The sequence below is a fragment of the Oncorhynchus tshawytscha genome, linkage group LG13, assembly GCF_018296145.1.
Source record: "Oncorhynchus tshawytscha isolate Ot180627B linkage group LG13, Otsh_v2.0, whole genome shotgun sequence".
NCBI lineage: Eukaryota > Metazoa > Chordata > Actinopteri > Salmoniformes > Salmonidae > Oncorhynchus > Oncorhynchus tshawytscha.
This window is the reverse complement of record NC_056441.1, coordinates 22,611,730-22,624,328: the sequence shown is the minus strand read 5'-3', so window position 1 is coordinate 22,624,328 and position 12,599 is coordinate 22,611,730. Positions and strand designations below refer to the sequence as shown.

The 12,599-nt window shown below is 44.6% G+C and overlaps 2 protein-coding genes across 3 annotated transcripts; one reads left to right on the top strand and one right to left on the bottom strand.

Annotated features, from left to right (window-relative positions):
- Nucleotides 1–9: 9 nt before the first annotated feature.
- Nucleotides 10–4,936, top strand: zcchc17 (zinc finger, CCHC domain containing 17). Of its 2 annotated transcripts, none has more exons than XM_024441121.2 (7): nt 10–105; nt 1,028–1,200; nt 1,872–1,972; nt 2,073–2,164; nt 2,261–2,361; nt 3,689–3,879; nt 4,714–4,936. In XM_024441121.2, the coding sequence occupies exons 2-7, from the start codon at nt 1,062–1,064 to the stop codon at nt 4,873–4,875; spliced, it is 786 nt and encodes a 261-aa protein (XP_024296889.1). In that variant the 5' UTR covers nt 10–105; nt 1,028–1,061; the 3' UTR covers nt 4,876–4,936. The 2 variants fall into 2 exon arrangements, with proteins under 2 accessions (XP_024296889.1, XP_024296890.1); XM_024441122.2 differs by lacking the exon at nt 10–105 and adding an exon at nt 634–802.
- Nucleotides 4,937–7,709: 2,773 nt separating this feature from the next.
- On the bottom strand, nt 7,710–11,770 carry fabp3 (fatty acid binding protein 3, muscle and heart). The gene is made up of 4 exons (XM_024441124.1): nt 11,584–11,770; nt 9,058–9,230; nt 8,089–8,190; nt 7,710–7,955 (listed from the first exon to the last, which is right to left on the bottom strand). The coding sequence occupies exons 1-4, from the start codon at nt 11,654–11,656 to the stop codon at nt 7,902–7,904; spliced, it is 402 nt and encodes a 133-aa protein (XP_024296892.1). The 5' UTR covers nt 11,657–11,770; the 3' UTR covers nt 7,710–7,901.
- Between the last annotated feature and the right edge of the window lie 829 nt (nt 11,771–12,599).

Here is a 12,599-nt window from a genome sequence, read left to right as displayed (position 1 = left end):
GCTCCTCTGTTAACGTTGATTGGTTATCATTGTTGTTGACCATGGCCCGTGAACCGGAAGAAAACATCTGAAACAGACTACAAAAATAAATACTCGGCACACAAGGTAGCTATAATATATAATAGTGTTTATATAAACGTGTGTAGGTGCGGATTAAGATTTGATTGCTACATATCTCCCTATAAGAAGCGTACATACGTATATTTGCCCCTAAGGTAGGGCAAGCTAACAACGCCAAGGCTACTAGCCATAGGCTATATAAACTCGCTAGACTAGCTAGCTAGCCAGCCAGCCCATCAATCTAGTGCTTAAAAACAGGAAAATGTAAAACGGCTACATTTTGAATCAGTTTGTCACCCTCAGCAACATACTGCTTGTTGGCAAAGTTACTCAGGTTGCTTACAGTAGCTAGTTGACCCCACTTCCAGCCATGTATTCTATACTGTATGTATAGCTATTTAACATGTTGCCTAGTCAGACACTGTTCCAGCTGGCTGATAAACAATGTCTACCTCGCCATCTTTTTTCTTTTTCAAATCTTGTCTCATTGATTGAGACAAGTGGGTGTCCACCCCAAAGTGCTACACGTCATGATGACACTCGTCAGTCTCGATCAATGAGAGAATATTTTAAATATACAAGATGGCGGCGTACACATTGTTGGATTACATCATGGAGCAAAACAATGATTACATTTAATAACAGAGCATTTTCTAAATTCAAACGAACCCCCTGCAACTAGACATGGATGTTTAAAAGACTTGGTGTCTTCCAAGTCAGGAATTGAGAAAGTATCGCCAAGGTTGGTAGAACATTCTGTGCTAGCTAGTTAGATCAGTGATTCCTCTTAACAAGGCATTACGAAGGACGAAGGGTACACAGTCTCAAAGCAGAGTGCCAAAATACATAACCAGGCGTATTCAGTGGGGTGCAACATTACAGAATGTTTAGATTGAGGTGTTGCACCTAGTCTTTACATGATGATCATCTCCTTACCTAACCCAGTTGTTCTTCTGTGTGTCTGCAGGGAGAGAGTTATACTGTGAGTCGCCATCATCATCATGGCAGACTTTGACCATGACCAGCAGGAGCCTGCAGGACTAGATGGCTTGCCAGCCATGTACAGTATTGTGAAGGGAGAGGTGGCTTCTGTACAGACCTACGGAGCCTTCATCAAGATTCCTGGCTACAGGAAGCAGGGTAGGCTTAAGGCATCAGCATGCTTCAGTTCGGCTGGCGCCTTGAACGAGTGTGCTCTCATGCTCCCTTAAAAGACCTTTGCTTGGAAAACGAGAAAAACGCGGCAATAGTACTGTTTCTCCATTTTGAGACGCTGTAGCCAGTATACTTCCTCAAAAGTCAGAATTAATCTAATATAACTCAAATAATCTGTCATTCATTTGGAGATCTTAGTCATGCAATTTTACATCTAATTAATGGTTGGTGCATTATTTTTTCCCCAAAAAATGTGCATGAAAACCTGTTGTCTCTCATTGAATGACAACAAGGACTTTATTGAAGAGTTCCTACTGTTGACTAATCACTGACGAAGCGGTGTAGACCTTTGGCTCCCGAACTTTGGCGGGCCTCGATAAAAAAAACTTACCCAAGTCCAAGATGAACAGAAACGTCACAAAATGTCGCCATGATATATGCACAAACTCTTCCGAATTGTTTCGGCTGGGAAGGATGCGGACACCTTTGGGCATCTTTCACTTTACAATATCTTTGACTTCATGATCTCTTTCTGATTTATATTATCTTTTGTCTGTTTTGAGTATTACGGTTTCTTCTGAGGCACTACTCTTTCTCCTCACTTTCTACCTCTTCCCTCTATCTCTCCCACTTTATCTATTCTCGCTCTCTCTCAGGATTGGTTCATATCAGTGAGTTGTCAGCCTGTAGGGTTGAGAATGTTGCAGAAGTCGTTGACGTGGGAGAGCAGGTGTGGATCAAGGTCATCGGGAGAGAGGTAACACGCAGACACATACACATAAATAAACTCCATCTCTCCCTAATGAGCAAATGGTTCCGAACATGGCCTTACCTCTCCCTCCCTCCATCTTTCTCAGATGCGTGATGACAAGGTGAAGCTCTCCTTCTCAATGAAAGCTGTCAATCAAGGAACAGGGAAAGACCTGGACCCCAACAATGTCATAGCAGAGTATGTATTTGTGTCTGTTTGGATGCACTGATACGATGATTGGCTATTGCTGCTTATTTCAAGTGTGTGTGTGTGTGTGTGTGTGTGTGTGTCTAGGCAGGATGAGCGGAGGCGTAGACAGTTCAAAGATGGTACAGGACGGAGGATCACATTGGAGGCTGTACTCAACACCACCTGCAAGAAGTGTGGCTGCAAAGGTACAGGGGGGGGTTGAAATATTTTCACTATTCCAATAGTATCATGAATTTCTTGGATATTCAAAACCTGCACGCACTATAGCTGCAGGTGTGAGCGAACAGACTGAGGAAGAGGGAGAGATGCCAAGGCAACTCAGCTACAGCCATGACTTGCTAACTTGTAGCAGCTACAATATTATTTATCATGTTATTTATCATCCCATTTAAGTGCCTGTCTTGACTGGAGTAGCCTAGAGACGCTAGCTAGCTAAGCTAATTGAGGCCACATGCTGCTCTTTCTCCTAAACCCCATTCAGATAAAACAGCCTACCTGTTGGTTTCTCGTTGTAGCCTTCTCCTTCTCATTGAAAAGTTTGTTTTATTAAATTAATTATTTGAAATGTCCTTGTATGTAACAATGTCACATGGGTATTTTAATTGAGAAAAAAGCCTTTTCAGTGTTATAATAGGCCTTTAATAAAATGTTATCACAAAAATGAATACTCACAAGTATTCAAATAGTAATGTCCGTTCGGACATTCAAATAACCATTCATATCCCTAATGAACACATTCTCTAGACAAACGGATTCAACTAATCCTGAAGACCTTCAATCAATTCTTGAATTATGTGTGTTTGGAACTTGACTGGAACAAAAGCCTCTACACACGGCCCCTGTTGTTTACCTCCATCCTAATGTAGCGTATGATCTCTCTCTCTCTTTCTTTCTCTCTGGTCTCTTTGCTAAGGATTGTTTTTCTCTCACAGGTCTCTTCGCTAAGGACTGTTTCTCTCTTTCTCTCATGTCACTTTGCTAAGGACTGTTTCTCTCTTTCTCTCAGGTCACTTTGCTAAGGACTGTTTCTCTCTTTCTCACAGGTCTCTTCGCTATGGACTGTTTCTCTCTTTCTCTCAGGTCACTTTGCTAAGGACTGTTTCTCTCTTTCTCACAGGTCTCTTCGCTAAGGACTGTTTCTCTCTTTCTCTCAGGGCACTTTGCTAAGGACTGTTTCTCTCTTTCTCTCAGGGCACTTTGCTAAGGACTGTTACTCTCATGTCACTTTGCTAAGGACTGTTTCTCTCTTTCTCTCATGTCACTTTGCTAAGGACTGTTTCTCTCTTTCTCTCATGTCACTTTGCTAAGGACTGTTTCTCTCTTTCTCTCAGGGCACTTTGCTAAGGACTGTTTCTTTCTCTCATGTCACTTTGCTAAGGACTGTTTCTCTCTTTCTCCCATGTCACTTTGCTAAGGACTGTTTCTCTCTTTCTCTCATGTCACTTTGCTAAGGACTGTTTCTCTCTTTCTCTCATGTCACTTTGCTAAGGACTGTTTCTCTCTTTCTCTCAGGTCACTTCGCTAAGGACTGTTTCTCGGCCCCAGGGCTGCAGTATGATCTGATACCTGAGGAGGGCGATGATGAGCCTCAGCAGCTACAGAAAGAGCCTATCAACCCCAACCTCATCCCACTCGCAGTCCGCAAAACCCAACCTCCACAGGACTCACACAAGAAGAAGAAAAAGGAGAAAAAAGAGAAAAAGGTAAAGACCACAGAGTGACATAGAACTCAAGGTTTTATATTCCTGTCTCCATGGTAAGGATTTATTGGCGCCAGGGGTATTTATCTATAGTATACAGTGGCTCTTTCTCCCTCTCTCAATTCAAAGGGCTTTATTGGTATGAGAAACTTGTTTACATTGCCAAAGCAAGTGAAATAGATAATAAACAAACAAATAATCACAGGAAACATTACTCAAGTTTTTTTTTTAAATAGACATTTCAAATGTCATTATGGCTATATACAGTGTAATAATGATGTGCAAATAGTTAAAGTACAAAAGGGAAAATAAACATAAATATGGGTTGTATTTACAATGGTGTTTGTTCTTCCCTGGTTACCCTTTTCTTGTGGCAACAGGTCACAAATATTGCTGCTGTGATGGCACACTGGTATTTCACCCAATAAATATGGGAGTTTATCAAAATTGGATTTGTTTTGGAATTATTTGTGGGTCTGTGTAATCTGAGGGAAATATTTGTCTCTAATATGGTCATACATTTGGCAGGAGGTTAGGAAGTGCAGCTCAGTTTCCACCTCATTTTGTGGGCAGTGTGCTCTCTGTTGAGAGCCAGGTCTGCCTACGGCGGTCTGTTTATCTCTCTCTCGTGTGAGGTATTTATCGCTCCTGTAAAATGTAACACTTGGGTGTAACACCCCCTGGTGACCATGTCTCTCTGTCCTGAGAGAAGTTGCATCAGTGACGCATTGCAGAATAACCAACATTTTAAATAGATGATTCATGTGGTGATATAAAACTCTAGCAGTTTGATTCTTCTTTGTCTTTCATTGCTTATCTCTCCTCCCCTTTCCTCAGGAGAAGAAGGGGAAGAAGAAGAAGAGGAAGAGAGAGAGGAAGGAGTCCGAAAGTGACAGCAGCAGCAGTGGACCCAGTCAGGCCAAGAGAGGGCGCCATGACGACAGAGAGGACAGAAAGAAGAAGAAACACAAGAAACACAAGTCCCACAAACACATCTGAGACTGATCTGACGGACTGACACACATACATTGCACTAAACACACACAAATGACACTGTAAACACATATACACACAGTTAAACTGTGAACACGCACATACACAGCGTAGACTTGGTTGGACACACACACAAGTTGACGCAACAGTCAGAAGCCCCTCATAGCCCCTTGCCCCTACCGTCTGACACATGCAGATCGATAGAAACCTGATAGGTGTTAGCAATATGGCAGCTTCCCTGAGCCCATCGGAAAGTTAAGTATATATTGCACCTATCCAGTTCCCTCAGATCTACCTTTAACACTGAAGAGGTTAGTGTTGTTTTCAGGATGACAGTATAGGTGTCTCAGATCCCACAACACCTGGAGTTAACATCTCAGGAACCATATCAAGACGTTATAATCTGTGCAGGCCTGTGCTGTGTTAGTAATACGTGTATCTGGGAACCAGTCCACCTGTCCTCACTGGTCAGGTTAAACGCATGACATACACTACATGACCAAAAGTATGTGGACACCTGTTTGTCGAACATCTCATTCCAAAATCATAGGCATTCATGTGGAGTTGGTCCTCCCTTTGCTGCTATAACAGCGTCCACCCTTCTGGGAAGACTTTCCACTAGATGTTGGAACATTGCAGAGACTTACTTCCATTCAGCCACAAGAGCATTAGTGAGGTCAGGTACAGATGTTAGATGATTAGACCTGGCTCACAGATGGCGTTCCAATTCATCCCAAAGGTGTTTGATGGGGTTGAGGTCAGGACTCTGTGCAGGCTAGTAAAGTTCTTCTACAATGATGTCGACAAACCATGCTGAAACAGGAAAGGGCCTTCCCCAAACTGTTGCCACAACGTTGGAAGCACAGAATTGTCTTGATTGTCATTGTATGCTGTAGCGTTAAGATTTCCCTACACTGGAACTAAGGGGCCTAGACCGAACCATAAACTGTCCCAGATCATTAATACTCCTCCACCAAACTTTACAGTTGGTACTATGCATTAGGGCAGGTAGCGCTCTTCTGGCATCCGCCAACCCCAGATTTGTCTGTCGGACTGCCAGATGGTGATGCATGATTCTCCACTCCAGAGAAGGCGTTTCCACTGCTCCAGAGTCCAATGATGGTGAGATTTCCACCACTCTAGCCGACGCTTGGCATTGCGCATGGTGATCTTTGGCCTGTGTGCGACTGCTCAGCCATGGAAACCCATTTCATTAAGCTCCTGACAAACAGTTCTTGTGCTGACGTTGGTTCCAAAGGCAGTTTGGAACTCGATAGTGAGTGTTGCAACCGAGGACAGATGATTTTTACACGCTTCCACACTCCGTGGTCCCGCTCTTCAGTAAGGCCATTTTACTGCCAATCTTTGTCTATGGAGATTGCATGGCTGTGTGCTCGATTTTACACACCTGTCAGCAAGGGGTGTGGCTGAAGTAGCCGAATCCACTAATTTGAAGGGGTGTCCACATACTTTTGTATATATATATATAGTGTACATACATCAAAGCAACACACACAGGAAGTGGTAAAGCCGTAAAGAGGAAGTGTATATGTGTTACAGGAGATTCCCCAGAAACACGCCACTTCGATACAGCTATGACCGGAAGTTACTTTTTCGTAGCAGGTTAGGAGAATAAGGTTAGGGTTAGCAAAAATGCTCTCGTAACCTTCTACGAAAAGTCACGGTCATAGCTGTATGGAAGTGCTGTGTATTTAGGGAGTCCCGGTCAAACATACAGGAACCTCATGCTTGCGATATCCTGTTGGTACACGCCCCTTATTGTGTGTGAACACGTGTACTCTGCAACCATGTCATCCAGTACTTGAAGATGTGTGTTTGTGCGCAAAGGAGTTTGTGTAACATGGTCCATATTCCTGTATGCAAACTATGAGGGTCTTTATTAAAGATTTGAACTGTCAAGTATTTCCTGGTCCGTATGGTCACAAAGTGTTCATGAAGCAGAGCTTTGCTCCAGTCTGGCTTGGTCATTTATGGTGATGTTGATTTTGACTTCATTTGAATGGTTTTGTTAGAGTTGATCATTACGTTGTAGGGTTCATTTGCTCAAACACCAGTCTGTTTGTTCCATGTTGTGGTCGTAGCATGTAGGGGTCACTGTGAGGTGTCCTGTACTGCAGGTCCTCTGTCCCTGGTTGGCACCCTGTCTGCAACACATGATACCAATCTACACAAGCCAGGAATGCGCCCAAATTAGAACACACACTCATAGCCCAGGACACACACACACACACCTACGCAGCCAGGCACCAATCACAATTTCTGTTCACCTAGGAGGAGCCGATGGTGGCGCACACTGAGGTTGGTCTATAATTATTCTCCTCGTGATGCTCTGTGTAAACCTAGTTAAGATGGAAACTTGTCGCTGTTTTGGAACTGCTATAATTGTACCAGAAGTCAACTCCCCCTCCCTGAGCTACACACACGACCATAACTACTCAGAAATGGGTCAAAGTGGAAAGGCCTTTACTTGGTGTTGTGGCAACACACAAACTGCCTTGATCTGTCTGAGGAGCCATATGCTGTTTCCACACAGCAGCCTCTGATCTCAGCTTGGCACAAAATGGCTGCCGTGCCGCACCCTGATGGGTCCTACTACTGTAAGACGTGATGAGCCATTTGGCACAAAATGGTTGCCACACAACGTTGGTAGATGAGTAGACTTTCCTCTAGGCCAGTGGAAAAATTCCTGTGGCTTCATGAAACTAGTGTGTAGGTGCAGTACCCAGTGTTATAACCAATGACTTATCTATACACAATGGTTTATATACTTGTGACTGTTGTCATGGTGAGTGTGATTGACAGAGAAGCACTCGGGACGGTTTTAGAGAAAAAAAAACATAAGTGGAATTTATTCAGTGTTTCATACAGAAGAGAAACACTACAAAGAGAAGGACGGGACAGCAGGGGGAGTCAGGGGTTCGGTCAGACGGGTTAGAGGTCGTTGCGGTGGGGTCGGGTTGTTTTGGGGGGCAGGTGTGGCAAAGGGTAGTGCAGTTTTTTGGGGAATGTTGTCACTCGGCCTTGACGTAGGAGCGTGTGGAGACGACGTCACCCAGAGTCAGAGTCTATGGAGAAGAGAGGAGAGGATATCAATATACACAGATTTATATCGAGTTTTTTTTTATATACATATATACAGTGTGTGTATGTATATGCAGACGCTCCATAAATGTACACAAAAACACACTCAGTACTGACCAGTTCGAGGGCGTTGCCGCTGACTTCACGGACCAGAGTGGTCTCCTTGCCGTCCCACTTCTGCACGTGAACCATCTTACCACCGTCTATCGTTATTAGGGACTAGAGAGAGCGAGAGATATGTTATGAACACACACGTCACACACTATTGACTGGGGAAAACTGGAGAGAGGCGATAAGAAGATACAATCTACTACTAATTAAATGAGTTTGAGACTGTGGTGAATGTGTGTAATTGCAGATTAAGAATGGATATGACTGCAACTTCAACAAAGTTAGCCTGCACTCTGTGACATGTGTGGCCACCTATCGAGAGTTGACTTGAGGTTACTAGACACACACACACACACAAACAAAAGTAACTATTCCTCAACAATAAGACATTGTGTGTGTGTCTGTTCTCTTTTTCACTCAGATCATGCTTAGTAGCCTCTCTCTCTCTCTCTCTCTGATTTATGTAGCAGCTGTCTCCGGTCACAAAGCTACAACTCATCATCCTTGACCTCTTACATTTTGACCCCTCAACCCACCCAACATTTCAAGGCCTCTGGCTCTGTTTGTCTGTTTGAAATCATTTGCTCTTCTACTGAACCCTGCATGTCATGGCGGATACAACCATTACCTGTAATCCAGCATACATAACCTCTAGTCCCTGACCTCTCACCCCATTATAAGGATACACACTCATGACAACTCTTACAATGTATTATAGCGGCATCATAATGCATTATAGCTGTAAAGTGTAGTGTGTTAGCCATAAAAATGACTGTAAAGTGTTATCATTAAAAACATACAGTTAAAACACACACCATAAAGTATGACTGATCATCAGCTAGACATCTATGACTTAAATCAGTGTCTCAGCATCCTGATCTAGAATCAGGTCCATCCTGTCCATATAGTCTTACTAATTATGATCTAAAAGGCTAAACTGATCCTATATCAGCACTCTTAACCCTGACCTCTTACCTTGACTTTCCTGTCGTCGGCGGTGGTCTCGTCGAACTCCACTCCTAGTTTGAAGGAGATCTCGGTGTTCTTGAAGGTGCTCTGTGTCTTCAGAGTGACTGTGTCTCCAGCTACCTCGATGATGGTGGTGGGCTTGGTCATACCGCCAACCTGGCGTGTTGCAAAGCCCACACCTGTCAATCAAAAACACATCACAAGTTAACACTTCATCTAGATAAGGACATTATAGCCTACTATCTCATATCACATCTTGATTAGAAAGACTGCTGCTGCTGCTGCCAATACAGCCCCACCCTTACTGTAGATATTCCTTTCTGAAGAAAAAGGCCATGCATGCACCCATGCACGAAAGCTCTTTTGGGGTTAATGATGTGTGACTGACTGACTTTTCAAGCCCATAAAAACTCCTTGTGACTATAGGTCCAAAATAAAAAGGTACATACTAAGGGAAGTCTTTACACCAGACAGTGCACTGCAACACTTATTGATCTGTTCTGTTTGTGGAAACTGACTGATCTAACGGAATCTAATTCCCACTCTTATCTCTATTTCCTGTGTTCTTTAAACATTCAGCAAAAGTCATCAGACCCAGCTGTGTGTGATCTGTTCTAGAGTACTTTCCTCCTCCCCTGAACTAAAGTAATGTTTCTGTAGCAGCTGAGTTGATCTCCCAAGGCAAATAGAGACACAGTCACACAATCCATACAACAAACAGCTAGTTTGTGGCACCTGCCTGAGTGATCCGGAGAGTTGGTTGGGGGTCAATACTATGGTGACAAGAGCAGAGGGGTCGAAGCTAATAACCCCAGGGGTCAACGAACGGGTCACACACACACACTATGTTAATATTGAACCCCTCCTCACAACCTAGCCTCAAAAAGGACCACTCTTTCAGAGAATTTCACCCCCTATGTGTGTGTGTGTACACAGCTCAGACTACAACGAGTTTCTCACAGTAGGGGCATTTCCCCCCCTCCCCCATTCAAACGGAGGGGCATTTCCCCCCCTCCCCCATTCAAACGGAGAGAGCGAGAGAGACGGCGGCAAGGTGTGTGACCTGTTACCACAAGAAAAGGGCAACCAGTGAAGAACAAACACCATTGTAAATACAACCTATATGTTTATTTATTTTCCCTTTTGATTGAACTATTTGCACAGCGTTACAACACTGTATATATACATAATATGACATTTGAAATATTTATTCCTTTGGAACCTTTTTGAATGTGGGGCGGCAGGGTAGCCTAGTGGTTAGTGCGTTGGACTAGTAACTGAAAGGTTGCAAGTTCAAATCCCTGAGCTGACAAGGTACAAATCTGTCGTTCTGCCCCTGAACAGGCAGTTAACCCACTGTTCCTAGGCTGTCATTGAAAATAAGAATTTGTTCTTAACTGACTTGCCTAGTTAAAAAAATGTAGTCTTTACTGTTTCATTTTTAGTTTATTTAACTTTTGTTTATTATCTATTTCACTTGCTTTGGCAATGTAAACATGTTTCCAATGTCCATAAAGCCCTTTGAATTAAATTGAGTCTCCCCCCCCTCCCCCCCACCCCCACCCACTAGGTTGGTGGGGGGGTGTATCACAACCGGCCGTGATTGGGAGTCCCATAGGGAGACGCACAATTTGCCCAGTGTCGTCCGGGTTTGGCTGGTGTAAATAAATAAGAACTGACTTGCCTAGTTAAATAAAGGTTCAATAAAAAAAGTATTAAATAATAATAATAATAATAATTACCACTATCTCCATGTGGTGAACCACTGTCTTCATCTCCCTCTCTGGCTCTGTTCCTACTTCTCTATCTTTCATCCAACCTCCCTCACTCTCTCCCTCCTGATATCCCTCTCTCTCCCTCACTCTCTCCCTCCTGATATCCCTCTCTCTCCCTCACTCTCTCCCTCCTGATATCCCTCTCTCTCCCTCACTCTCTCCCTCCTGATATCCCTCTCTCTCCCTCACTCTCTCCCTCCTGATATCCCTCTCTCCTTCTGTCCCTCTTCGTTCTCTATTTGTGTGTGTCCAACACACACCCTGTTTTCCCATGCTTAGCATTAACGGCTGCATTATCCGTTTAAACACGCATGCTCTGCTACTTACACACACACACACACACCAGTGGAGGCTGCTGAGGGGAGGACTGTTCATAATAATGGCTGTAATGGAATGGAATCAACCCATGTGGAAACCATGTGTTTGATTCCACACCATTCCGGCAATTATTATGAGCCATCCTCCCCTTAGCAGCCTCCACTGCCACACACATATATGAGGGCGCACACAGATACACACACCTGCATGTGTGTGTAGTTTTGGGCATATATGTGTATTTGTGAGCTCATGTGTGTCACACACTCATGTTCACAAACACACATCAGTACAAAAACACACATGTGGGTGCACACAAGCACACACCTTTAAGTACTCATGAACACTCACACCCTTCTCACAAGTGCACACATGCACCCACAGGGAGGCACACCCCATCCTTTACCATTACCGTTACACTACAAACGCACACGCTGCTCACCCAGAGCCTTCATGTATTCGTCAAAGTTCTTGCTGTCCTTCAGGTTCCATGTGCCTGTGAATGCCTCAGCCATGTTGTTAGCAGTGGTGTGGAGGAATGAGAGAGGGAGTGAGAGAGCAGAAACAGAATGAGAGAGTGAGTGAGTGAGAGAGAGGGACAGAGAGACTGCTATGCTGCAATCCTACTGGTCGGTTTTATACCGGCTGTTCGTGATGTCATCACTCTGAGCGGGGAGAGGAGGGAAAGGGGAGGGAGAGAAGGTGAGAGGAGACAAAGACACAGACAGACAGACAGACAGAGACAGACAGACAGACAGACAGACAGACAGACAGACAGACAGACAGACAGACAGACAGACAGACAGACAGACAGACAGACAGACAGACAGACAGACAGACAGACAGACAGACAGACAGACAGACAGACAGACAGACAGACAGACAGACAGACAGACAGACAGACAGACAGACAGACAGACAGACAGACAGACAGACAGACAGACAGACAGACAGACAGACAGACAGACAGACAGACAGACAGACAGACAGACAGACAGACAGACAGACAGACAGACAGACAGACAGACAGACAGACAGACAGACAGACAGACAGACAGACAGACAGACAGGAGGGGCAGGGGGAAAATGAAGGTGTCCAGCAGGAAGAATAAAAGACAGTCAAAAAAAGGGGAGAGGAGTGGGGGAGGGGAGAGTAGAAGAACATCTTGCTCCAGTCAGAAAGAGAGAGAACGAGAGGGGAAAGAGGGAGGAAGCCAGAGAGGGAGGGGGAAAGAGGGAGGAAGCCAGAGAGGGAGGGGGAAAGAGGGAGGAAGCCAGAGAGGGAGGGGGAAAGAGGGAGGAAGCCAGAGAGGGAGGTGGAAAGAGGGAGGAAGCCAGAGAAGGAGGTGGAAAGAGGGAGGAAGCCAGAGAGGGAGGGGGAAAGAGGGAGGAAGCCAGAGAGGGAGGTGGAAAGAGGGAGGAAGCCAGAGAGGGAGGAAGCCAGAGAGGGAGGGGGAA

What these genes read in the sequence shown, in the direction of transcription:
- fabp3 (XM_024441124.1), bottom strand. Translation starts at nt 11,656, where the DNA reads ATGGCTGAGGCATTCACAGGCACATGGAACCTGAAGGACAGCAAGAAC. An exon ending in CGAATACATGAAGGCTCTGG is followed by an intron (nt 9,231 to 11,583) that starts GTGAGCAGCGTG and finishes TTTGATTGACAG; the next exon opens with GTGTGGGCTTTGCAACACGC. An exon ending in GCGGCAACGCCCTCGAACTG is followed by an intron (nt 7,956 to 8,088) that starts GTCAGTACTGAG and finishes TCTTCTCCATAG; the next exon opens with ACTCTGACTCTGGGTGACGT.
- zcchc17 (XM_024441121.2), top strand. Translation starts at nt 1,062, where the DNA reads ATGGCAGACTTTGACCATGACCAGCAGGAGCCTGCAGGACTAGATGGC. An exon ending in CAAGAAGTGTGGCTGCAAAG is followed by an intron (nt 2,362 to 3,688) that starts GTACAGGGGGGG and finishes TCTTTCTCTCAG; the next exon opens with GTCACTTCGCTAAGGACTGT. An exon ending in AGGAGAAAAAAGAGAAAAAG is followed by an intron (nt 3,880 to 4,713) that starts GTAAAGACCACA and finishes CCCTTTCCTCAG; the next exon opens with GAGAAGAAGGGGAAGAAGAA.